At 49.8% G+C, this 24,976-nt stretch overlaps 1 protein-coding gene across 2 annotated transcripts in view; it reads right to left on the bottom strand.

The window, feature by feature from the left end:
* Positions 1–24,701, bottom strand: part of MMADHC (metabolism of cobalamin associated D) — a 37,279-nt gene extending 12,578 nt beyond the window's left edge. Inside the window, exons 1-6 of one of the 2 annotated variants that reach the window (XM_077272987.1) lie at positions 24,588–24,701; positions 20,110–20,152; positions 17,107–17,251; positions 16,601–16,818; positions 9,626–9,734; positions 8,352–8,482 (exon numbers count right to left, since the gene is read on the bottom strand). In XM_077272987.1, the coding sequence (XP_077129102.1) occupies positions 8,352–8,482; positions 9,626–9,734; positions 16,601–16,818; positions 17,107–17,251; positions 20,110–20,118 (612 nt within the window). In that variant the 5' untranslated portion in view covers positions 20,119–20,152; positions 24,588–24,701. Of the gene's footprint in view, positions 1–8,351; positions 8,483–9,625; positions 9,735–16,600; positions 16,819–17,106; positions 17,252–20,109; positions 20,153–24,577 lie in introns of both variants that reach the window. The other variant, XM_077272988.1, reaches the window with a different exon arrangement.
* Between the last annotated feature and the right edge of the window lie 275 nt (positions 24,702–24,976).

Raw genomic sequence — 24,976 nt, 5'->3', positions numbered from 1 at the left:
ACCGACCCTGTGTCCTCCGCCCAGCGGAGGATATGTGACACTTCCCGCATCGCCTGGGTACTGCGGGTCCCCCCTTGATGATTCACATATGCCACAGCCGTGGCATTGTCCGACTGTATCCTGATGTGAGAGGCTGCCAGTAAGTGATGGAAGGCCCTCAATGCCAGAAGGATGGCACGAATTTCCAGGATGTTGATGGGCATGGTCGCTTCCGCTGGGGACCACTTGCCCTGTGTCCTGTGGTGTAGGTGCACCGCACCCCAACCCGTCAGACTCGCGTCGGTGGTCAGAACCTTCCATTGACCTGAGAGAAAGGATTTCCCCTTTGCTAGCGAGGTTGGCTTGAGCCACCAGTGCAGGGACCTCCTGGTTGACGACGTTAGCTGGAACTCCCTGTTGAGAGAGAAGGGATTCCTGTCCCAGGACTTGAGAATGGCTAGTTGGAGAGGTCTGAGGTGAAACTGGGCAAATGGGACGGCTTCTATTGCTGCTGCCATCTTGCCGAGGACTCTCATGGCAAACCGGAGAGATCGAGGGGGTTTGCGGAGGAGAGTGCGAACTGCTAGTCGGAGGGCCAGTGCCTTGTCCTTGGGAAGGAGCACTAGACCCCTGGAGGTGTTGAATAACATTCCCAGGAAGGTCAGGGACTGACTCGGGGTTGGTGATGACTTTTGTAGGTTGATTAACCAGCCCATGCGACTGAGAGTATCGGTTGTGATTGAGACGCTGAACTCGCAGTCCTTGAAGGTGGGAGCCTTGATGAGTAGATCGTCCAGGTATGGAACGACTACTATGCCTCTGGAATGCAGGACGTCCATGGTTGCTGCCATGACCTTGGTGAACACTCTGGGAGCCGTGGCGAGTCCAAAGGGGAGAGCCACGAATTGGTAGTGGTCCTGGCCTATTGCGAACCTGAGAAACCTCTGATGAGCAGGTGCAATGGGTATGTGCAGGTATGCGTCTTGTATGTCTATGGAGGCGAGATATTCTCCCTTCTCCATGGACGCAATGATGGACCGGAGGGACTCCATGCGGAAGTGACGGACCCGTACATGTTTGTTGAGCTGTTTTAGGTCTAGTATGGGCCGTACTCTGCCTCCTTTCTTGGGAACTACGAACAGATTGGAGTAGAACCCTCGGAAGCGGTCGGTCGTGGGTACCGGTACTATGACTCCTGATTGACAAAGCGAGGAGACCGCTTGGTGGTAGGCTCGAGCCTTGGCTGGCGGTTTTGGGGGGACAGAGAGGAAAAACCGGTCCGGTGGGTTGGAGGTGAAGTCTATTTTGTATCCGGAAGACACTAGTTCCATGACCCACCTGTCTTCTGTAATAGGCAGCCAGACTTGATGAAAGAGCAAAAGTCGGCCGCCTACTGGTGTGGTGTCTTCCGGAGTCCGTGAGTCATGAGGAGGAGAAAGTCTGCGAATTTCCTCCTCTGGGCTTAGACTGGCCTGCTTTTGACTGCCAGGTCTTGTCCGACCTTTGCGTCGATCGTGAGTTGTCCCTGCGTGGGGAACGGTTACGATTTTGTACTGGTCGTGAGACGGACCAGCCGGAGGAATTCCGAAAGGATCGGAATCGAGTTTGGTTACGCTTCTTGTAAGTGCGTTTAGGTTTCAGTTGGGGAAGAGAAGTACTCTTACCCCCTGTGGCGTTGGATATCATAGTGTCCAACTGTTCACCGAAAAGTCTCCCACTGAAGTAGGGGAGGTGCGTGAGGGACTTCTTTGAGGCTGCGTCCGCTTTCCATTCCCGCAGCCAGAGGATACGCCGAATCGTGATGGCGTTTGATGCTATCCCCGCGACTCCCCTTGCTGAATCCAGAGCTGCATGGAGCATGTAATCTGCTACAACAGCAATTTGAACCGCTTGGTCCGACAGTTCAGGAGCGGATGCTTGGAAGGCTTGTAAATTGTTTGCCCAGGCCAGGATGGCCTTGGCAGCCCAAACTGAGGCGAACGCGGGAGCCAGGGATGCCCCTGCTGCCTCGAAAATTGAACGAGCCATGCGTTCTACCTGCCGGTCTGCTGCGTCCCTTAGGGTTGAGCTATCTGGCAGTGAAAGGAGGGTCTGTGCTGCTAGCCTGGAGACTGGGGGATCCACTTCAGGTGGATCTGTCCATTCCTTGGTGTCCTTCTGTGGGAAGGGGTACCTCGCCTCCAGATATTTGCGATTAGCGAATTTTTTCTCAGGCTGTGAGAGCTGTTTTTTAAGGATCGCCTTAAACTCTGGGTGGTTAGAGAAAACCTTAGGCGGCTTCAGAGGTCCTTCAAAGGAAATCTGATGTTCTGGGGCCTCTGGTGGCGGATCAGAAATGTCCAGCACCCGATGGATGGACGATATTATGTCCTCAACTAGCGCTGTATTGCTAGGAGGGATTGGGATCAGGGACCCCTCCGTTTCTCTGTCTGAGTCAGAGTCGCAGATGCCTTCCGAATCCTGTGTATCACTGAGGCGTCCCCTGCTGGGTGAGCTGGGGAGGAGGCCTTCTCTGGTTGGGGATTGCGGAGATCTGCATTGTCTGCCCCTGGAATGGGACGGTCTAGATGACCTGGAGCAACGGTGTCTCTCCCTAGGGGGGGATGACCGTGTGCTATGGGATGACGCAGATGGACTTGATCTATGGATCCGCTTGCGTCCTGACCTAGACGTGGATGTGCCAGGGTCATCTTGTTCCTGAGTCAAGCTCTCCCTTTGCTGGGTAACGGTCATAGCCGGGGCATGACCCTGCAGAGCCTGAAGCAATGTGGAAGTTAGGTTATCTATAGACTGCGTCATAGATTGCGATATCTGAGTAGCCCATTCCGGCGTGGCATTAGACACCGAGGCATTGGCAGGGGCTTCTTGAGGCTGTGACACAGTAGTTTGTATACAGTTCTGACAATGCGGGTACGTGCTACTACTGGGGAGAGCGGTCCCGCAGGCTAAGCAGAATGCATAATAGCAGTTCTGCCTGGTTCTCTTAGACCTTGAGCCCGGCATAGTGCACAGAGTGCAGAAGTGCTGCCAGCAGATGGACCTTACAGGGGTAGAGAACCTACAGGGGAGCCTTATAGGTAATATGGATTCACAGCTGAGTAAAAAATAACCCAGCTGTGATCTTACCCCACCAGTGTACCCCTAGGTCCAGCGCCAAAAATCCACAGTCCTGTGCCCCCCGGAGACTGGCTGCCTGGTCCTGGTCCAGCAGACCGGGAGATACAGGGTTAATCTGCAGCCGAAAATGGCTGCAGAGACAGAGAAGAGAGGAGGAGAAGGGGGCGGAGAGCTGTAAAAAGGCGGCAAGGCTGTGTAAAAACGCGCCCTTTCTGTCTCGATCCGCCCCTTGTATGACACGGTAGAGTGTCATATTTGTCATCCGGGGGGCGGGCCGGGGGGTGGAGAGGAGGCTGTGGCTTCAGCTAGGCCGAAGCCGGGGCCTAAAGTAGATGCCTGAGGCCCAGAAGGGCTCCAGGCCGGCGCGAAAGTCCGGGAGGGGGTCGGATCTGAACCGGACCCCTCCGGATTTAAAGGCAGGATGGCGGTGGGGCTATAAGCGGAAGGGGGAGCCCGGCTGGGGTCCCCCTGAGGCAGTATAGAGCTGGTGCTGCCGCAGAGACAGGGACGCAGGGAGCCCTGTGTCTGTATGTGCCATGCCTGCCTGCACTCCCCCCGGCCCAAACAGGAGCCCGCAGCTGGGCTGGGGTCCCTGGATGCAGGCGCAGTGTGCTGGCCCATTGCTGGGAGCTTCAGAGTGCTGCCTGTACAGGCCCTACCTGAGGTGTCTCAACCTAATACCCCCAGAGGGGGATAGGGAGGGTGCTGTTGTCACACCTTCAGGGGCCTTTATCCTCGCCTCGACCTCAACCCAGAAACCAAAAAGAATTGGGGAAGGAGGGGGGGGGGTCTCGACTTCGAACCAACACCCGAGGGGTTGGGGAAGGAGCAGCATGGGGAATAGCCATCTCTACTTCAACCGGGCACCCCGTAATAGGGGGCCGAGGAAGGAGCCATGCCGGGAGTCTCACAGGAGACCCTCTTTTCTTCATCTGTAATCCCGTCGGAAAAACGGAGTAAAAATCTTTAGGTGTGCCTCCTTTGCGACACTAAGCAAAAACTGGAGAAGGCTGACGCCGTCCAGGGGTGTATACTGCACAGGAGGAGCCACAGTTAATCTTTTTCAGATTATGCATAGTGTCGCCTCCTAGTGGACAGCAGCATAACACCCATGGTCCTGTGTCCCCCAATGAGGCGACAGAGTAAGACTTTTTATTGCAAAAACTCGCACCACCATATTTTGAGAGCTATAATTTATTCCATATTTCACCCAACAGAGTCATGTGAGGGCTTTTTTTTTTTTTTGAGAGTCGAGTTGACATTTTTATTAGGACCATTTTCAGACACATCACTTTTTTTTATTCGATTTTTCGGAGGCTGATTGAACAAAAACCAGCAATTCAGGAATTTTTTTTTATGTCATTCCACATGTGGCTAAATTGGCAGTTTTATTCTTCGGGTCAGTACGATTACAGCGATGCCTCATTTATATCTTTTTTATGTTTTGGCGATTTTACACAATAAAAACTAATTTATAGAAAAAATAATTATTTTTGCTATGCTTTATTCTGAGAGCTATAACTTTTTTATTTTTCCACTGATGGAGCTGTATGGCGGCTTGTTTTTTGTGGGACAAGATGACGTTTTCATCGGTGCCAGGTTTATTTATATTTGTCTTTTTGATCGCGTTTTATTCCACTTTTTGTTTGGCGGTATGATGATAAAGCATTATTTTTTTATTTATTTATGAGTATTCACTAAAGGGGTTAACTAGTGGAACAGTTTTATAGGTCGGGTCATTCCGGACACGGCGATACTAAATATGTGTACTCTTATTGTGTATGTATGCATGCATACATACATGCATACATACATGCATACAGACATACATACAGACATACATACAGACAGACCAAAAGTTTGGACACACCTTCTCTCATTTAAAGATTTTTCTGTATTTTCATGACTATAAAAATTGTACATTCACACTGAAGGCATCAAAACTATGAATTAACACATGTGGAATTATATACTTAACAAAAAAGTGTGAAACAACTGAAAATATGTCTTATATTCTAGGTTCTTCAAAGTAAGCCACCTTTTGATTTGATGACTGCTTTGCACATTCTTGGCATTTTCTTGATGAGCTTCAAGAGGTAGTCACCGGGAATGGTCTTCCAACAATCTTGAAGGAGTTCCCAGAGATGCTTAGCACTTGTTGGCCCTTTTGCCTTCACTCTGCGGTCCATCTCACCCCAAACCATCTCGATTGGGTTCAGGTCTGGTGACTGTGGAGGCCAGGTCATCTGGCGTAGTACCCCATCACTCTCCTTCTTGGTCAAATAGCCCTTACACAGCCTGGAGGTGTGTTTGGGGTCATTGTCCTGTTGAAAAATAAATGATGGTCCAACTAAACGCAAACCGGATGGAATAGCATGCCGCTGCAAGATGCTGTGGTAGCCATGCTGGTTCAGTATGCCTTCAATTTTGAATAAATCCCCAACAGTGTCACCAGCAAAGCCCCCCCACACCATCACACCTCCTCCTCCATGCTTCACGATGGGAACCAGGCATGTAGAGTCCTTCCGTTCACCTTTTCTGCGTCACACAAAGACACGGTGGTTGGAACCAAAGATCTCAAATTTGGACTCATCAGACCAAAGCACAGATTTCCACTGGTCTAATGTCCATTCCTTGTGTTCTTTAGCCCAAACAAGTCTCTTCTGCTTGTTGCCTGTCCTTAGCAGTGGTTTCCTAGCAGCTATTTTACCATGAAGGCCTGCTGCACAAAGTCTCCTCTTAACAGTTGTTGTAGAGATGTGTCTGCTGCTAGAACTCTGTGTGGCATTGACCTGGTCTCTAATCTGAGCTGCTGTTAACCTGCGATTTCTGAGGCTGGTGACTCGGATAAACTTATCCTCAGAAGCAGAGGTGACTCTTGGTCTTCCTTTCCTGGGGCGGTCCTCATGTGAGCCAGTTTCTTTGTAGCGCTTGATGGTTTTTGCCACTGCACTTGGAGACACTTTCAAAGTTTTCCCAATTTTTCGGACTGACTGACCTTCATTTCTTAAAGTAAAGATGGCCACTCGTTCTTTACTTAGCTGCTTTTTTCTTGCCATAATACAAATTCTATCAGTCTATTCAGTAGGACTATCAGTTGTGTATCCACCAGACTTCTACACAACACAACTGATGGTCCCAACCCCATTTATAAGGAAAGAAATCCCACTTATTAAACCTGACAGGGCACACCTGTGAAGTGAAAACCATTCCCGGTGACTACCTCTTGAAGCTCATCAAGAGAATGCCAAGAGTGTGCAAAGCAGTCATCAAAGCAAAAGGTGGCTACTTTGAAGAACCTAGAATATAAGACATAATTTCAGTTGTTTCACACTTATTTGTTAAGTATATAATTCCACATGTGTTAATTCATAGTTTTGATGCCTTCAGTGTGAATGTACAATTTTCATAGTCATGAAAATACAGAAAAATCTTTAAATGAGAAGGTGTGTCCAAACTTTTGGTCTGTACTGTATATATATTTATTTTTAATTTTTTTTCATAAAAATATTTATTCATGGGTAAAATATATTAAATTTTTTTATTATTATTTTTTTTATATTTTTCCAATTTTTTTTTTTAAACTTTATCCCACTATTGGACTATCATTTTTTTCAGGCTGATCGCTTGTATAGCATGGTGATGCAGCAGCATTACTGTGCTATGAAGACTATCAGCGCTGCACTGACAGATAAAATTGCTTCATCATGCTCTGAGCGTGATCTAGCAACTTTGCTAGCTCTGGTGATCCAATGTCATCATGATGACAATGGGTCACCATGACAACAATCGGGACCCCGCGATGATGTCGCAGGGTCTCTGATTTAAGGGCAGAGGGGCTGAGTGTCAGCTGTCAGAATCAACTGACACCCGGTGGCGATCACGCGCACATAGCGTTTGTGCGGGCAAAATCGCCTGGACGTATCCATATGTCCCAGGTCAATAAGGCCCGTGTCACAGGGACGTATGGATAAGTCTCAGGTGGGAAAGGGGTTGAAGACGCCATCGGGTGCTCTCCACGTCTGCATTGGGAGGGGAGAGGCGGTGAGGACATTGACTCTCCAGGTTATCGCACACGCTTTCTGGCAGGTTACATGCAGATGCAGCGGCATCGTGAGCAGCGTCTGATAACCCTTTTAGGTTTATTTTTCCGTTATAGTAGCTGTATATTGCTTTTGTTTTTTTCGCGGCATGGTAATTCCAGTGCTGCCTATAAGGCCATGTTCACACTTTGCGGTTTTTACCGCGGAACCGCGGCGATTTTGATGCTGCGGGTCCGCAGCAGTTTCCATAGCGTTTACATTAACATGTAAACCCTATGGAAACCGCTGTGCACATGCTGCGGGAAAAACTGCGCAGAAACGCAGCGGTTTACAACCCGCAGCTTGTCACTTCTTTGTGCAGAATCGCTGCGATTCTGCACCCATAGGAATGCATTGAACCGCTTACTTCCCGCATGGGGCTGTGCCCACGTTGCGGGAAGTAAGCGGTTAATGTGCGGGTGGTACCCGGGGTGGAGGAGAGGAGACTCTCCTCCAGGCCCTGGGAACCATATTTGGGTGTAAAAAAAAGAATTAAAATAAAAAATCATGCTATACTCACCTCTCAGCGCTGCCCGCGGCGTCCGGTCTCAGTTGCTGTGCCGAACAGGACCTGTGGTGACGTCGCGGTCACATGACCGTGATGACGCCGCGGTCACATGACCGTGACGTCACGAAGGTCCTTGTCGGCACAGCCGCTTGCAGCGCCGGGGAGATCGCGACGTCAGAGGGTGAGTATAGCCAATTTTTATTATTTTTTACATTACTATTGATGCTGCATATTGCTGCATATGCAGCATCAATAGTACAGCAGTAATCCCGCAGCGAAAACCGCGGAACAAACCGCGATAAATCTGCAGGGATAACCGCAGCGGTTTTGCCCTGCAGATTTTCAATTCCGCTGCGGGATTAACCCGCAGAGGAACCCGCAGCGTGTGAACGTGGCCTAACAGATGCGACCAGAATTTGCTCCGATCACTGCTGTTTAACCACTTAAATTCTGCTGTCAATCACAGAGTCATTTAAATGAGATAATTGCCGCTGCACAAGCTCACACACATGGCTGCCATGCAATGCCATTGTGCGGGAACCAAAAGCTTATCATGGCAGCTGAAGCCCCCTCCCCACCCCAAGGCTGCCATCTTTGCACTCTTGGCTGCACAGGAGAACCTCATTTTTCTTCTTATAACGCCATCATGTACGAGACACACTGACCTTCTCCATCATGGATTCCCTTTCGTTCTCCACCTCCGCGCTCCACATGGTCATGTCGTTCACCGTTTTCTGTGTGACCGTTAATACCATTAAGTTGCTGCTGGAGACCTCGGGGAACATCGATGCAAAATCTGTGATACATAATAATGGAAAAAATGTATATAAAATATATATAAAAGCAGCTAAGGATCGGGCAAGCGAGCTGCCGACACTTGTGGGGCAGCACGGTGGCGCAGTGGTTAGCACTGTATGGTGGCTCAGTGGATAGCATTGCAGCCTTGCAGCGCTGGAGTCCTGGGTTCAAACCCCACCAAGGACAACATCTGCAAAGAGTTTGTATGTTCTCTCCGTGTTTGCGTGGGTTTCCTCCGGGTTCTCCGGTTTCCTCCCACATTCCAAAGACATACCGATAGGGAATTTAGATTGTGAGCCCCGTCGGGGACAGCGCTGATAATGTATGCAAACTGTAAAGCGCTGCAGAATATGTTAGCGCTATATAAAAATAAAGATTATTATTATTAAATAAAGATTATCTCAAGGTTTATACTAGGAGCCATTAAAGTATACAGAAAAGATGGCAGTGGAGGGGCTCGCACAAGAATAGTTTTCTCAACCACTTCTATTAGCGATTGTGCTCTTAATTAGTTCATGGAAGTGATTCAGAGAAACAATTATCGTGCACCACATATTCAATCTTCTGCATAGCTGGACACACACTTGAAGTCAGATCACCAGGTGTTGAATTTCCGTGGATTGCACTACACTATAATATATAATCACCATGCTGGTATGTATTTATTCTATATATTACATATATTATAAATATATTTGAATTATATTTCTATCATACACTTGGTATAAAAAAAAGTAACACAAAAGCAAAAACACTGTAGGTCTCCATTCCACCACTAGAAGGAGCCATTAACATGCACCACCCATCGCTGAAGGAAACCAGTGGGGTACCGAAAACCCTAACATTAAACTCTGAGATGATACAGATGATTTCAGGAACTATTTGTTTTTTTTACTACAATGAATGGTTTTTTGGCTAAAAATCATTTTAGCAATTGGAATTTGTTAAAAATGTTTGCACCTTTTGGCTTCTCTAGCCTCCTATTGTGGGATTCAGAATGAGCTGATGAACCCGAGCATGCTCAGATAACGCCTTATCTGAGCATGCTCCCTCATCACTAATCTTTACCAACCAGACAGGTCACAAGTATCCTAGGGGCTTCCGCCACTTCAGTACGATCACTTTTCTCTCATTTTAGTACCTCTTTTTAGCAGCTCCGGACAGGACTGCATGGCGCACTCGACTTTTGCATTTTCGAAGTATGCCCCGATGCGGTTTACCTCCTGCTGCTGCAGAGAAACTTCGTTCCCCTAAAATAAAAAGGAGATTTTTGTGTACTCACCGTAAAATCTTTTTCTCCGAGCCACTCATTGGGGGACACAGGACCATGGGTGTTATGCTGCTGCCACTAGGAGGACACTAAGTAAACAGAAAGATTAACTCCTCCTCTGCAGTATACACCCCTTCACTGGATACAATTTCAACCAGTTCGGTAGTAAAGCAGTAGGAGCATGAACAAAGACAAACTATGTCAAAACCAAAGAAGTAACAACAAGCCAAAACAGGCTAACAGGGTGGGTGCTGTGTCCCCCAATGAGTGGCTCGGAGAAAAAGATTTTACGGTGAGTACACAAAAATCTCCTTTTCTCCTACGCCTCATTGGGGGACACAGGACCATGGGACGTACAAAAGCAGTCCCTGGGTGGGGAGCAATATGCTAATACCCCATGTACCACCAGCTTACTGAGGTACCGATGTGTGCAGTATGCGCCTGCCGAGGGCAGCGTCTGCCGAAGCCTGAGTATGGATGAGGAAGTGCTTTGTGAAAGTATGCAGACTGGACTAAGTCGTAGCTTTACAAGCTGATGTGCGGACGCCTGGTGCCGAATGGCCCAAGAAGCACCGACCGACCGGGTGGAATGCGCCTGAATCCCAGGTGGGACAGGAGTGTTCCTGACACGATAGGATTCCTGAATAGCGGAACAAATCTACTTGGCTAGAGTGGCCTTTGAGGCAGGTAGACCCTTCCTATGTCCCTCCGGAAGCGCGAAGAGGACATCCGACTTACGGAAGGGAGCCGTGCGAGATATGTACCTCCGAAGAGCTCAAACCAGATCCAGAGTATGGAGAGCTTTCTCGATACAATTAGTAGGTGCAGGACAGAAAGACGGCAAGACAATGTCCTCAGGAGAGGTTCTCAAAACCACCTTATCTGGGTAAAAAAATTCAGAAAAGGGGGGGGGGGGTCGGCAAGAGAGCCGCCAACTCAGAAACTCTCCTAATTGACGTAATTGCCACTAGAAAGACCACCTTCGACGAGAGGAGGGTGAGAGATGTCCTGCAATGGTTCGAAAGAGGCCTCCTGAAGAACTCCGAGAACCAAGTTAAGATCCCATGACGCCAAAGGCATTCTATAGGGAGGGACCACCCGGGAGACTCCTTGGATGAACGTCTTAACCGGCAGTCTGGAAGCGATCCTTCGTTGGAATAGAACAGACAAGGCGGACACTTGTCCCTTGAGCGAGCTTAGGGCAAGGCCTGACTCTAAACTTGATTGGAGAAACTCCAGAATGGACGGAATGGAAAAGACTAAGGGCAAACGTCCATGGGTATTGCACTATGAAAAGAAGATACGCCAGGTGCGATGATAAATGCGCATGGATACGGGTTTCCTAGCGCGAATCATGGTAGAAGGACCCCCGGAGAGAATCCGGCTTGGGCTAAAATCCAGGATTCAACGGCCACGCCGTCAAAGACAGGGTCCCAGAGTTCTGATGGCAAATTGGGCCCTGGAAGAGAAGGTCCGTGCGATTTGGAAGGCGCCAGGGGGTGTCGGCGACCATTTGGACGAGTTCCGCGTGCTCGGCGTGGCCAGTCGGGCGCGACGAGAATCACCGGTCTCCCCTCTGCTCTGATCTTTTTGATGACTCTCGGAAGCAGAGAAAGGGGCGGAAAAATGTATGGCAGCTGGAACGGATGCCACGACAGAACCAGGGCATCTACCCCGATGGCGCGAGGATCGTGGGAACGGGCAATGAACTGGGGAACCTGGTTGTTGAACCTCAAGGTCATGAGATCCACATCCGGCGTCAGCCAGCGAAGGCAAATCTGCTGGAAAACTTCCGGATGGAGGGACCACTCGCCTGAACCAAGACTTTGGGGACTGAGGAAGTCCGCTTCCCAATTCTCCACGCCCGGTATGTGGATCGCCGATATGAGCGAGTGATTGGTCTCTGCCAAGCGCAGGATGTGGGAGACTTCGCGCATGGCTGCTTTGCTGCGGGTTCCCCCTTGTGGTTGATGTACGCCACGGCTGTGGCGTTGTGGGATTGAATTCTGATGGGATGACCTGCGAGAAGGTTGGTGAAGGTTGTGTAAAGCGAGAATGATCGCTCAAATTTCCAGGATATTGATTGGGAGACGTGACTATGTCGTGGACCAACGACCCTGTGCCGTGTGGTGAATAAAAATTGCACCCCAGCCAAAAAGGCTGGCATCGGTAGTCACCACTAACCAGCGCACAGGAAGAAAGGATTTCACTTGGTTCAAGGAAGACTGTAGTGTCCACCACCTGAGGGTCTGCCTGACCTGTGGGCGTAGATGAAAGCGACGGTCGAGAGGAACCGGGCTTCTGTCTCAGGCTAAAAGGAGCGCCTGTTGCAAGGGACGGGGATGGCACTGCGCAAACAGAATGGCTTCCATCGCCGCAACCATTTTTCAGAGGATGCGCATCGCAAAGCGAATGGAGTGAGGGACTGGGCGGAAGAGCCTGCGCACTCCCTATTGTAAGGATAGAACCTTCTCTGGAGGGAGAATGACCAGTCCACGGGAAGAGTTCAAAATCATGCCCAGGAAGGAGATTTGCTGGGCCGGCACTGGAGATGATTTCTCGAAGTTGATCTTACAACCCAGGCGAGAAGGAGAATCCACGGTGATGCTCACCGACTCCTCGCAGGTAGACTGGGACGGACCTTTGATTAATAGGTCGTCCAGATATGGCAGGACTACCACTCCCCGAGCGTGAAGAATGGCCATGACAGCCGCCATGACCTTTGTGAAGACTCTGGGGGCGGTGGCAAGTCCGAAGGGCAAGGCCACAGACTGGAAGTGTACTTCTTGGGCTGCAAAGAGCAGGAACTGCTGATGAGAGGGAAAAATTGGGATGTGTAGATAGGCATCTTTTGATGTCTATGAATGCAAGGCACTCTCCTTTTTCCAGGGACGCGACAACGGAACGGAGGCGGTCCATCCTGAAGTGTCGGACCCGTACGAATTTGTTTTAGCAGTTTGAGATCCAGTATGGGCCGTAGAGTCCCGTCCTTCTTTGGGACCACGAAAAGGTTGGAGTAAAACCACGTGAACCTTTGGTCACGAGGGACTGGAGTGATGACACCGTCCTTTTGAAGCGCCTGTATGGCGTGAAGAGAAAAAACTCGATTTTGTATCCGGAAGACATGAGCTCTCTGACCCACTCGTCGTGAACGACCGAGAGCCACTGTTGACGGAACGAAAGAAGGCGTCAGCCTACGTTGTCAGTGTCAGCCGGACACGCCAACGAGTCATTGTGAAGGTTTAAGGGATGCGGACGGCTCAGGGGCAGACGGCCTGGGTCCGGGTGGCGTCAGAAATGATTTGGTCTAGGTTTTCCCCCAAATTAAACGACCCGCTTGGTAAGGAAGAGAGGACAGCGACTTTTTGGAAGCAGAGTCTGCTCGCCAATCGCGGAGCCATAGGGCCCCCCCCCCCCGATGGAAATTGCGTTAGCAGCCGCTTGCGCTGCACAATTAGCCGCATCTATGGAGGCGCTAACGACAAATTCTCCGGCCTGAGCTAACTGGTTAGCTAGTCTGGCCGTCTCTGGGGGAAGATTACTGCCGTGGACGGTAAAGGTCAACACCTCAGCCCAGGTCACCATTGCCTTAGCTACCCAGGTAGCTGCAAAGGATGGAAGGAGGGCTGCTCCTGAGACTTCAAAGACTGAGCGAGCCAAATAATCTGGCGGTCAGAAGGGTTTTTGACTGATGAATCGTCTGACAGAGAGAAGATTGTTTTGGATGCAAGCCGCGACACGGCAGGATCCAGAAGGAGAAAGAAGTAAGCCCTTCACCAGATCCCTTGAGAAAGGATATTTAGCTTCCGTGGCTTTTTGAGCCGTAAAGCGCTTTTCTGCTCCCTGTGTTTTGGATAATATCCTGAAACTCAGGGTGATTATGGAGACTTCTTAAAAGATACAACGTGTTCCTGAGAGGAAGCAGATTCATCGTCCACCATTAATGCCTGACCAATAGAGGAGTCTGGGTTAAAGATTCCTCCGACTCATATACTGAGCCCTGTATGCTGCGACCCTCAGGGGAGGGGGAGCGAGAAAATGAGCTTGCAGAAGCTGAAGCGTGTACGGGAGATGGGGAAAAGGTCCTTTTCCTGGAACCCCGGGAGTCCCGTACAACGGTGCGCCCCCTGTGGTCGGACAGCCCCGCGCCGTTGTCAGATTCCGTCGCAGCCGACGGAGGTGAATTCTGGTTTAAGGAGGACCCAGGATTCCACTGAACGTGCGCGGCCCACTCAGGAGACGACATAGGAAGTGGCGGCAGAAGGCGGCTGCGCACTGGCCAGGTCACAGTTCTGGCACAAGGGGGGACTGTGGGTACTTGGCAAGGCAGACTTGCAAGTGGCACAAATGGTAAAAAATACAGTGTGCTTTCTTTGTCCCCTTTTTTCCATAGATTGAGACATAGTGAATGTCTATCTCCGATAAACCGCAGTAGCCGTTATGTGAGCAGGGAAGGGGTTAAGCTTTTCCCTATGTAGGGGAGCAGCTTACCCACGGTCCTGAACTGGTGTCCCCAGGGAGGAAGAGAGGGAGGTAGCGTTTTCGGCTGTATTTCCCTGTAGCAGTGGAGTCCCAAGATGGCGCCCGAGATTTGCAGGGCTCTTCTCATTCAAAACGAGAAGCGCCTGAACAGTGGGCGGGGCTCCGGCGTGGGCGGGTTTTTTGAACTGCGGCCTAGTCCGGCTGGAGAAGCCGGGGACTAAATTAGTGGAGCTGGCCGACGAAGCGCTCTGGCGGCCGCGACGCCGCGCCTAACGATCGTCGCTGGCATCTAGCCAGCGGTACCTCTCCCCAGGGACCAGGACCGCTTCTTCCCACGCCGGCAGCGTGAGGAAGATAGTACTCACCGAAGGAGGGACCACCTCCAGCTCAATCGATCCTCCCTGTGTCGGGGGACGGAGAGCCTCCTGAAGCATGCTTGCCTTCTCAGGGGACTTACAGCTGTGCCTGCCGCATGGAGATTTTGCAGGGTTCTTCTGCGCCTGCCACAGGGGGCTTACGGCTACTGTGGGGACTACGAGACGCCAAGATGAGGGCTTGAGTGCGGTGGAGCCCGGGAGATGCACATAAGAGGTAAACTCCATGTGCTCGCCATCTTACAGGGGGGAGAGCGGGACCGTATAGGAACCGTCGCCCTAGCGTAGATTAGGCGTGCCCCATACGTCGCAGGAGAGGGACGGGGAGGTATACTCGCCGTGCTCGCCTGTTGATGGTTCGGGGGAGAGCGGACCCTATAAAAAAAAGGAACCCGTCGCCCCCTTCACTCCGTTAAGTAAAAAATTAAAAATTTACAGAAAACTAAAAGCTTTAAAATAAAAATTAAAATAAGAAAGTTGGGGCCTGAAAACAGACCCAAGTGCCTCCTACAGACACTAAGCAAGAACTGGTTGAAATTGTATCCAGTGAAGGGGTGTATACTGCAGAGGAGGAGTTAATCTTTCTGTTTACTTAGGGTCCTCCTAGTGGCAGCAGCATAACACCCATGGTCCTGTGTCCCCCAATGAGGCGTAGGAGAAATAGGCTTTTATTAGCAAATTTTACATATTTTTACGTATTTCTCAGGGTGACTGTCAAACCTATGGAACAAACAAAAACCAGAACAAAACAGGGGTCCGTCAAATTCAAACTCTTCCGACCAATTACACAATATTTATCGCTTGAATATTTTTAACTAAAAATGACACTTGATGTGAGAAAAGCATCCGGTCCTTTATTTTAAAAGCTGATAAAGTGTCTGCTATAGACGGAAATGGCAAAAAAAAACAAAAAAAGAGCCGTCCTCAACAACAGCAAGAAACGATGACAAACTAGGGAAAATAAATCCTCTCCATCAGCTGCATGTAATAAAGCCACGGCAGCGAGGAACCTTCTGAGGAATACCTGGGACACAGCTTTAAAGCCACTGAGTGTCATGAGATGACCATCGGACAATATAAAAAAGAAAAAAAAAAAAAGTATACTTTGGTGATAACTGTAGGGGATAGTGCCACAACATGCTGCTATGAAGGTTGAAAGGACACCATTTTGGCTTCCATAATCTACACGGTGGCCATGCTAACAGTCAAAGTATTTGTCATGAGTGAAGATGAACAAAAAGATTCACAAAACCCTATAGTCCGTGTCCACCAGATCAGAGTCCTACAAACCTGAATGTTCTCAGGGCTTTGGTCTGGTGGACACGGACTGACTACAGATGTGGCTGCTGGACCAGGATCTTGCTAATCTTTTTGATCAGCTCTCGCCGGGAGCTTTCCTGATGAACGCTGGAATTGTTCAGTAAAAAAAGCAACGTCATGAAGTATGAATGATATATTGATGTAATCTACACTTTACTTTTTTTTTTTAAATATACGATAGGAACCAAGACGTCCTACAGATCGGTGGTGGTCCGATTCCAGAGACTCCAACCAATTGTTCAAAAGAGCGGTATGGTGTGTGCTACTCTGGAGGCAGAAGATCTCGGCAGTGAACGGACTCAATAGAAACTTCTGACAAGTCTTCTAAGTGATTGGTGAAGATCTCAAGTGTTCATGGACCCCCCGTGATTGCAGGGAGTCTGATAAGAAAAATTAAGAAAGACAGAGTGGAGAGCGCCACCGTCTCCTAAATTGAGCAAAGACATCCACAAAGGCCCCAGAGCTTCATCTAGCACTGGTGCCCTATTATTCCAGGGATTGCTAGGATTTGGACCCCCGTGAAACTGAACGGAAAAGCTGAGCATTCACAATAGACTATCGTCACCGGAACCGGGAGACAGAGTCGAATATTAGACGTTCGCCTGATGTTTCATCACGAACAATGGATTTTTAGACGCCGGCAATTACAGGGTGTAACAGCACGATTTACCTGAAATTCATTGACAAACTGCGCCATGACGAACTCGTGCCTCTCGCTGGCGGCCGGTTCACACAGGAGATCCGGTAAATGTTTGGGGACTTCAACTGTCCTCAGATTATTCACTCCATTCACATGAGCATCAAAGCCGACGTTTCCGGGTAGCTGAAAGCGCTGGTCCTGGGGACCGAAAGGTCCCATTACTTCATCAGGCCAAACCGTCCGGGGCACTGGGGAGACAAGTGACAACCTCAGGGTCTCAAACAAATAATATATCCGGATTATATCATAAAAGAAAGTCGTACGGGAAACATGCGACAGTCGGGTGCTCTCCGGCTGCACAAGAAACGCCTCCGATTTCCTATCATCATACAATACAACATCTCCTGAAATGCAGGGAACCAAAACTGTGCAATATAGGATCCACGCCAAGGTTTTTGGAAAGTGGCACCAGATTGTATCCATATTCCAGATGTGGTAGCGAAGCATTAGTGTCAGCAGCGGTCCTGGAGACTTACATAGGTCCGGTGGGGTAGCAGCAATGTAAGGCTCATCAGAACCCGAAGATCCGGCAGCAGAAAACGCTCGGGACCCCCTCACCCGTCTTATGAGGGAGCAGAATCCTGGGAGGTAGGTGACCCGTCTGGCTCTGCTACAGAAGGCCTGAAAGACACAAATCCCTGTATTATTACGGTCAATGTTTCCTTGCACTAAAAGAATAACGATTTGATGCAATGGCACACGTCTGGCTAGTTCTGTATATGGTGAACATGTACCCTCCATGCCCAGGGCTGGTGGTCACAGGCACCAGAACCTCAATAATCAGACTTATGATTTATGCCTATTTCAATCCTTTGCAAATCTTAGATGACTGCATCCTTACTGACGATATCAGATTTTCTCCTTAATGAACAGCAGATATACACTGTGTGCACAATTATTAGGCAATCTGTCCTGTCGCTCCATCCGTAAGGATAATAAATCTGGAAATGTAAGAAAGTTACAGTGCGGCTTCTTCTTAGGTGGTTATCTCTGTGTGCGGAGACAGTGGGCGACTAAATGGAAAACGTAATTTCATACGTTACAGTGAGAATAAGAACCAACAACTCACTAAGTACAAAATACATTTCCATAACAATGTGTGACAATATAGTAATACTAGATTTCAGAATAATGCAATGAAAACACAGGATTCGGCAGGGCGCGACCAATTAGCGAAGTGTGGTTCAAATCTCACGGCAATTCGTGGCCGGACTGCGCCTGTCGCTGATTGTTTGCGGCCGGACACGTAGTATATAGCACAGCCCACGCAGTATATAACACAGCCCACGCAGTATATAACACAGCCCACGCAGTATATAACACAGCCCACGCAGTATATAACACAGCCCACGCAGTATATAACACAGCCCACGCAGTATATAACACAGCCCACGTAGTATATAGCAATGTGGGACCCATATCTGTTAAAAAAAGAATTAAAATAAAAATTAGTTATACTCACCTTCCGGCGGCCCCCAGATCCAGCCCAGGCCTTTAGCGATGCTCCTCGCGACGCTCCGTTCCCAGTAATGTCTTGCGGCAATAACCCGTGATGATGTAGCGGTCATCACGAGTCATTGCCGCAATGCATTCTTGGGACCAGAGCATCGCGAGGAGCGGGAAAGGCTGGCGCAGACAACAGAAGGTGAGAATATAATGATTTTTTTTATTATTATTTTTAACATTAGATCTTTTTACTAATTTTTCAATAGTAAAAAGTTGGTCACACTTACAGGGTTAATGGCACCGTTAACGGACTGCGTTACACCGCATTATGCCGCGGTGTTAATGCAGTCCATTTAACGGACTTCTGAAACGCTATGTGGGCGCTGACTGGAGGGGAGTGTGGAGGGGCTAATTCACGGCCGGACTGTGCCTGTCGCTGATTGGTAGCGCACAGCCGGCCGCAACAAATCAGCGACGCGGGATTTCCGTTACAGACAGACAGAAGTGGGAAAATAGACAAACAGACGGAAGTGGACCTTAGACAATTATATATATATATAGACGGCCGCCACCCTTATTCTCAGTAAGGCTGTGGTTTCACACGTTGCATTTTTGCAGCGTTTTTTAAATGCAAATTTTCAGCTGTATTTCACAGTACCAGCAAAGTCTGAGATTTCAGAAATCTCATGAACACACATTGTTTTTTTTTTTTCCCCTGAATGTTTTGTTAAAGAACTGCGTTTTTGCAAAACGCAGCATGTCATTTCTTTTAGAGTTAAGAGTTTTTGCCCCATTGAAAGCAGTAGGTGGTGCAAAAAATGCAGGTATCAGGTTTTGATGCGTTTTTGGTGCCAAAAGTGATAAAGCTAAATCAGATTATTTGTTATGCAGTAAACTTTATCAGCATGCACGAGAGTCAACTTTGCATAAAAAACAAAGTCTTTTGTTTACAGCCATAACCTCCATCCATGGAGTCTGACAGTTTCTTCATCTTTTTGGGCCGCACCAACCACTGCCCCATACACCGATCAGAGAGGCGACTGTTCTCCTTCACTGTAAGTCTCCTGTGTAAGAAGGGTCTACAAGTTCTCACTAGGGTTTAGCTCCGGTGAGGACGGGGCCGGGTCATTATTCTCCATTTTTAAGGCGTTTCCTGGCACCGAGCAGAGGAGACTTTGATGAGGTTATGGAGCCTCGTCCTGCAGAACAATCCTGGTTTTCTTGAAAAATGCTGACTTTTTCCTGCTCCACTGCTGGAAGAAAGTGTCTCCTAAACACCGGCAGGAGATCTGGGACTTGACAGCGCGCGATGTGAGGGTTCACAAATCTGCAGGCGCACAGCGCGTGGCACACACAGCGCGCGGCACACACACAGCGCGCGGCACACACACAGCGCGCGGCACACACACAGCGCGCGGCACACACACAGCGCGCGGCACACACACAGCGCGCGGCACACACACAGCGCGCGGCACACACACAGCGCGCGGCACACACACAGCGCGCGGCACACACACAGCGCGCGGCACACACACAGCGCGCGGCACACACACAGCGCGCGGCACACACACAGCGCGCGGCACACTTGTAGTTTTACACTGGACAACTCCTTTCCTTTAACTGTGTTATCTAGTTGGTGTCGAAGGACCTCTTGTCAAAAGGGACAGAACACAACTGAGGCCTAATAAACAGAGTTGGGCAGCGAGATTTGCGGGTCCCTGGTCCAGCAGCCATGTCAGTAGTCAGAAGCCACCAGACCAAAGCCCTGCGAGCCTCCTCTTACCTCCCGGCAAAACCTGCACCGCTTCCAATTACTAGGTCTGGCGGGACATTACATTTTTTTCTGTTCCTATCTTGTAGGTTCTGTGAATTTAGGGGGGAGCCGTCAGTGATCTTCGATCTGTTGTGTAACCCCCAGCAGGCTCAGCCTTATACAGGCCTCAGCTGGGAGTTGTAGTCTCACGCACACCACCCTCCAGAGGTAGACGGCAGCAGATAGAGAGGACACAATGCATGAATGATTGCTTACTCACAGAAGCCATTCTAACGGGGGGTTTCCTTATTATTTTCCTTTACCTGAAATAGAAAAAAAATAAAATGAATGAAAGGATGAGAAACACGTCACCGTATATCATATACACATCCACGACAGCATTGTGGGAGAAGCAGGGTCAAAAAGCCAGAAGAGGCAATGCGACAAATCCCACCCTTGTCTGTTAGCCCTTGGCGGGGGATCTCTACAGCATAATTGACCAGCTGCATATACAGAATAAAAATAGGTTAAAAGAAGTAAAATGTAAATTATTCGGGCGCTCCCTATAACTAAAATAGAAAAACGTCGCTGGAAGCAGAGATGGTGCAAAAACGACAGCGTCAATGATGCCGCACAAGGAAAAAGATTACATTTAAATATATATAAAACACTGGTGGCAAACGCTTTAGGAAAAAAACAGACGTTTACCTGAAGCATCTTCTGGTTAAAAAAAATATGTGGGTCTGCTGCTGTCTTAAAGATGTTGTGTGCATGCACCCATAAGTCACGTTGCGTTTTTGCTGCTTTTTTATGCAAATCTTCAGCTGCGTTTTACAGTACCTACAAAAGCTCTGAGATTTCAGAAATCTCATGCACACACGGTTTGTTTTTCCAGATTGATTTGGAACCTGCAGCATGTCCCTTCCTTCAGTGTTTTTCAGTCAAAGAAAGCAATGACTAGGTGTTATCAGGATCTCTATGGTGACTCGGATATCCTATCTTTATACCCATTTCAAAACTTGTTAAAGAAATAGAAAGAAAAACTTCAGGATAATAAGGCCGTTTGAACCTAAGGGTTTTTTTTTTGGAGGCCAGAAACAAAAAGTTTTCTAAACCACAAACCTCTCCAGGAAAAGCTCCGTCTTTGGGGAGTTCTGGGTTGAGTTATGGGTATTCTGTGCACAGCGTCTTGTAGACCCATATCATTTCGAAGCAAAAGACGCTTCAGGAAAACGCTGGTGATGTTTTTCCAGAAGCCCCATCTTTGGAATCTTCTACAACATTTTTGCTGTCAGCGTTTTTTTTTTTCCATTTTATATGTAAAATAACGGCAGCTTTCATAAAGAATGGGCCGGTCACTTCTTCTAGCGGGGTAGGTCGAGGTAAGGTGCGCGAGATTTTGTAACCTACTCCTGTTACACGCCGTGGATTTTCCATCCAGACAGTGCGTCACATTACATCAGGTCCTGACACACAGGATGGCTCTCTACTAGACCAGACCTGGGCAAACTGCAGCCCACAGACCGAGACAGCTGAAGAGCAGAAACAATGGCCCACAGGCCGCATCATGCCCTCACCCGCCTGACATCCGCTAACGCCACCGGCTGTCACCGTTATCCGCATCCTCGGGATTAATACATTGGAGGAGGACGATGGCGCCGCTGGCTCCATATTCCACCAATCAGCATGTGAGACAGCAGACGTGATAATGTCACTTCACTGCGTCAACTGTGCGCTGCGGAGAGTCAGAGCGTCGGGGAACAGGAGAGGCGAGTATGACGTGGCGTTTTTTCTTTATTTTCGTGTTTATAAGATGTATGTGTAAAAGAAACTGTGTTGGGCTTATACTGTACATACGGGGCCGTGTGCGGGCTCTTACTGTACATACGGGGCCGTGTGCGGGCTCTTACTGTACATACGGGGCCGTGTGCGGGCTCTTACTGTACATACGGGGCCGTGTGCGGGCTCTTACTGTACATACGGGGCCGTGTGCGGGCTCTTACTGTACATACGGGGCCGTGTGCGGGCTCTTACTGTACATACGGGGCCGTGTGCGGGCTCTTACTGTACATACGGGGCCGTGTGCGGGCTCTTACTGTACATACGGGGCCGTGTGCGGGCTCTTACTGTACATACGGGGCCGTGTGCGGGCTCTTACTGTACATACGGGGCCGTGTGCGGGCTCTTACTGTACATACGGGGCCGTGTGCGGGCTCTTACTGTATATACGGGGCCGTGTGCGGGCTCTTACTGTATATACGGGGCCGTGTGCGGGCTCTTACTGTATATACGGGGCCGTGTGCGGGCTCTTACTGTATATACGGGGCCGTGTGCGGGCTCTTACTGTATATACGGGGCCGTGTGCGGGCTCTTACTGTATATACGGGGCCGTGTGCGGGCTCTTACTGTATATACGGGGCCGTGTGCGGGCTCTTACTGTATATAAGGGGCCGTGTGCGGGCTTACTGTATATAAGGGGCCGTGTGCGGGCTCTTACTGTATATAAGGGGCCGTGTGCGGGCTCTTACTGTATATAAGGGGCCGTGTGCGGGCTCTTACTGTATATAAGGGGCCGTGTGCGGGCTCTTACTGTATATAAGGGGCCGTGTGCGGGCTCTTACTGTATATAAGGGGCCGTGTGCGGGCTCTTACTGTATATAAGGGGCCGTGTGCGGGCTCTTACTGTATATAAGGGGCCGTGTGCGGGCTCTTACTGTATATAAGGGGCCGTGTGCGGGCTCTTACTGTATATAAGGGGCCGTGTGCGGGCTCTTACTGTATATAAGGGGCCGTGTGCGGGCTCTTACTGTATATAAGGGGCCGTGTGCGGGCTCTTACTGTATATAAGGGGCCGTGTGCGGGCTCTTACTGTATATAAGGGGCCGTGTGCGGGCTCTTACTGTATATAAGGGGCCGTGTGCGGGCTCTTACTGTATATACGGGGCCGTGTGCGGGCTCTTACTGTATATAAGGGGCCGTGTGCGGGCTCTTACTGTATATAAGGGGCCGTGTGCGGGCTCTTACTGTATATAAGGGGCCGTGTGCGGGCTCTTACTGTATATATGGGGCCGTGTGCGGGCTCTTACTGTATATACGGGGCCGTGTGCGGGCTCTTACTGTATATACGGGGCCGTGTGCGGGCTCTTACTGTATATATGGGGCCGTGTGCGGGCTCACTGTATATACGGGGCTGTGTGCGGGCTCTTACTGTATATATGGGGCCGTGTGCGGGCTCACTGTATATACGGGGCTGTGTGCGGGCTCTTACTGTATATACGGGGCCGTGTGCGGGCTCTTACTGTATATACGGGGCCGTGTGCGGGCTCTTACTGTATATACGGGGCCGTGTGCGGGCTCTTACTGTATATACGGGGCCGTGTGCGGGCTCTTACTGTATATATGGGGCCGTGTGCGGGCTCACTGTATATACGGGGCTGTGTGCGGGCTCTTACTGTATATATGGGGCCGTGTGCGGGCTCTTACTGTATATACGGGGCCGTGTGCGGGCTCTTACTGTATATACGGGGCCGTGTGCGGGCTCTTACTGTATATATGGGGCCGTGTGCGGGCTCACTGTATATACGGGGCCGTGTGCGGGCTCTTACTGTATATATGGGGCCGTGTGCGGGCTCACTGTATATACGGGGCTGTGTGCGGGCTCTTACTGTATATACGGGGCCGTGTGCGGGCTCTTACTGTATATATGGGGCCGTGTGCGGGCTCACTGTATATACGGGGCTGTGTGCGGGCTCTTACTGTATATACGGGGCTGTGTGCGGGCTCTTACTGTATATACGGGGCTGTGTGCGGGCTCACTGTATATACGGGGCTGTGTGCGGGCTCACTGTATATACGGGGCTGTGTGCGGGCTCTTACTGTATATACGGGGCTGTGTGCGGGCTCTTACTGTATATATGGGGCTGTGTGCGGGCTCTTACTGTATATACGGGGCTGTGTGCGGGCTCTTACTGTATATATGGGGCTGTGTGCGGGCTCTTACTGTATATACGGGGCTGTGTGCGGGCTCTTACTGTATATACGGGGCCGTGTGCGGGCTCTTACTGTATATCAGGGGCTGTGTGCGGGCTCTTACTGTATATATGGGGCCGTGTGCGGGCTCTTACTGTATATACGGGGCCGTGTGCGGGCTCTTACTGTATATATGGGGCTGTGTGCGGGCTCTTACTGTATATATGGGGCTGTGTGCGGGCTCTTACTGTATATATGGGGCTGTGTGCGGGCTCTTACTTACTATTGCTGAAGACAGTTTCAACTATGCCGAAGTCGTTCCCCTGATCGTTGGTCGCTGGAGAGAGCGGTCTGTGTGACAGCTCCCCAGCGACCACACAACGACTTACCAACGATCACGGCCAGGTCGTATCGCTGGTCGTGATCGTTGGTAAGTCGTTTAGTGTAACGGTACCTTTAGTCACATGATGTTATTAAGTAAATAACACAAAAATGGCGAGCGACCGCAAAATCCATCATTGTCGCGTCATTTTAAAGGGGTTTACAATATTATTTTGACTGTCTTTGAAAAAAAAAAAAAAAAGCGGAAAACCCTTTAACTATTAAAGTGCCAGCATAATGTGTACTGTTACTATCGTTCTATATAATGACACCTTGTAACAAAGGACTGCACCAGACACTCGGGACCGCGGGCTGCACAGCGAGCCTCACTACAAGGCGCGGTGCCTGCTGTGTCCAGCACCCTGTAGCACCCTGTGGCCCCCGGGGCTCGGTCCTACCTGCACTCACACTCTGGGGATCAGTGCGCCCACCAGCCTCGTCCTCTGCTCCTCCACTGTCTACGTGCGCCACACCTGCCGTCTGATTGGCTAGGAGAGATCCGCCCCTCTGTGGAACGTAAGCTCCAGTGCAATTGGCTGAAAATGCGGAAGCTGTTGGATGTTAAGATTTGATTGGAGGCAAGTGAGACTGACAATTCTACGAGCCAATAGACGTTTAGAAAAGAGGTCCTGACGCCTTACCAAGCGACAAGCGTTCACGCTGATAGAGATAACAGCGCTTGCCAGTACTAAACATGGCCGCTTGCCAGTACTAAACATGGCCGCTTGCCAGTACTAAACATGGCCGCTTGCCAGTACTAAGCATGGAGGCGGTCTCTGAGGAAAACTGCAGTGGTC

The sequence above is a fragment of the Ranitomeya variabilis genome, chromosome 7 (genome assembly GCF_051348905.1).
Source record: "Ranitomeya variabilis isolate aRanVar5 chromosome 7, aRanVar5.hap1, whole genome shotgun sequence".
NCBI lineage: Eukaryota > Metazoa > Chordata > Amphibia > Anura > Dendrobatidae > Ranitomeya > Ranitomeya variabilis.
This window is presented reverse-complemented; position numbering and strand designations above follow the sequence as displayed.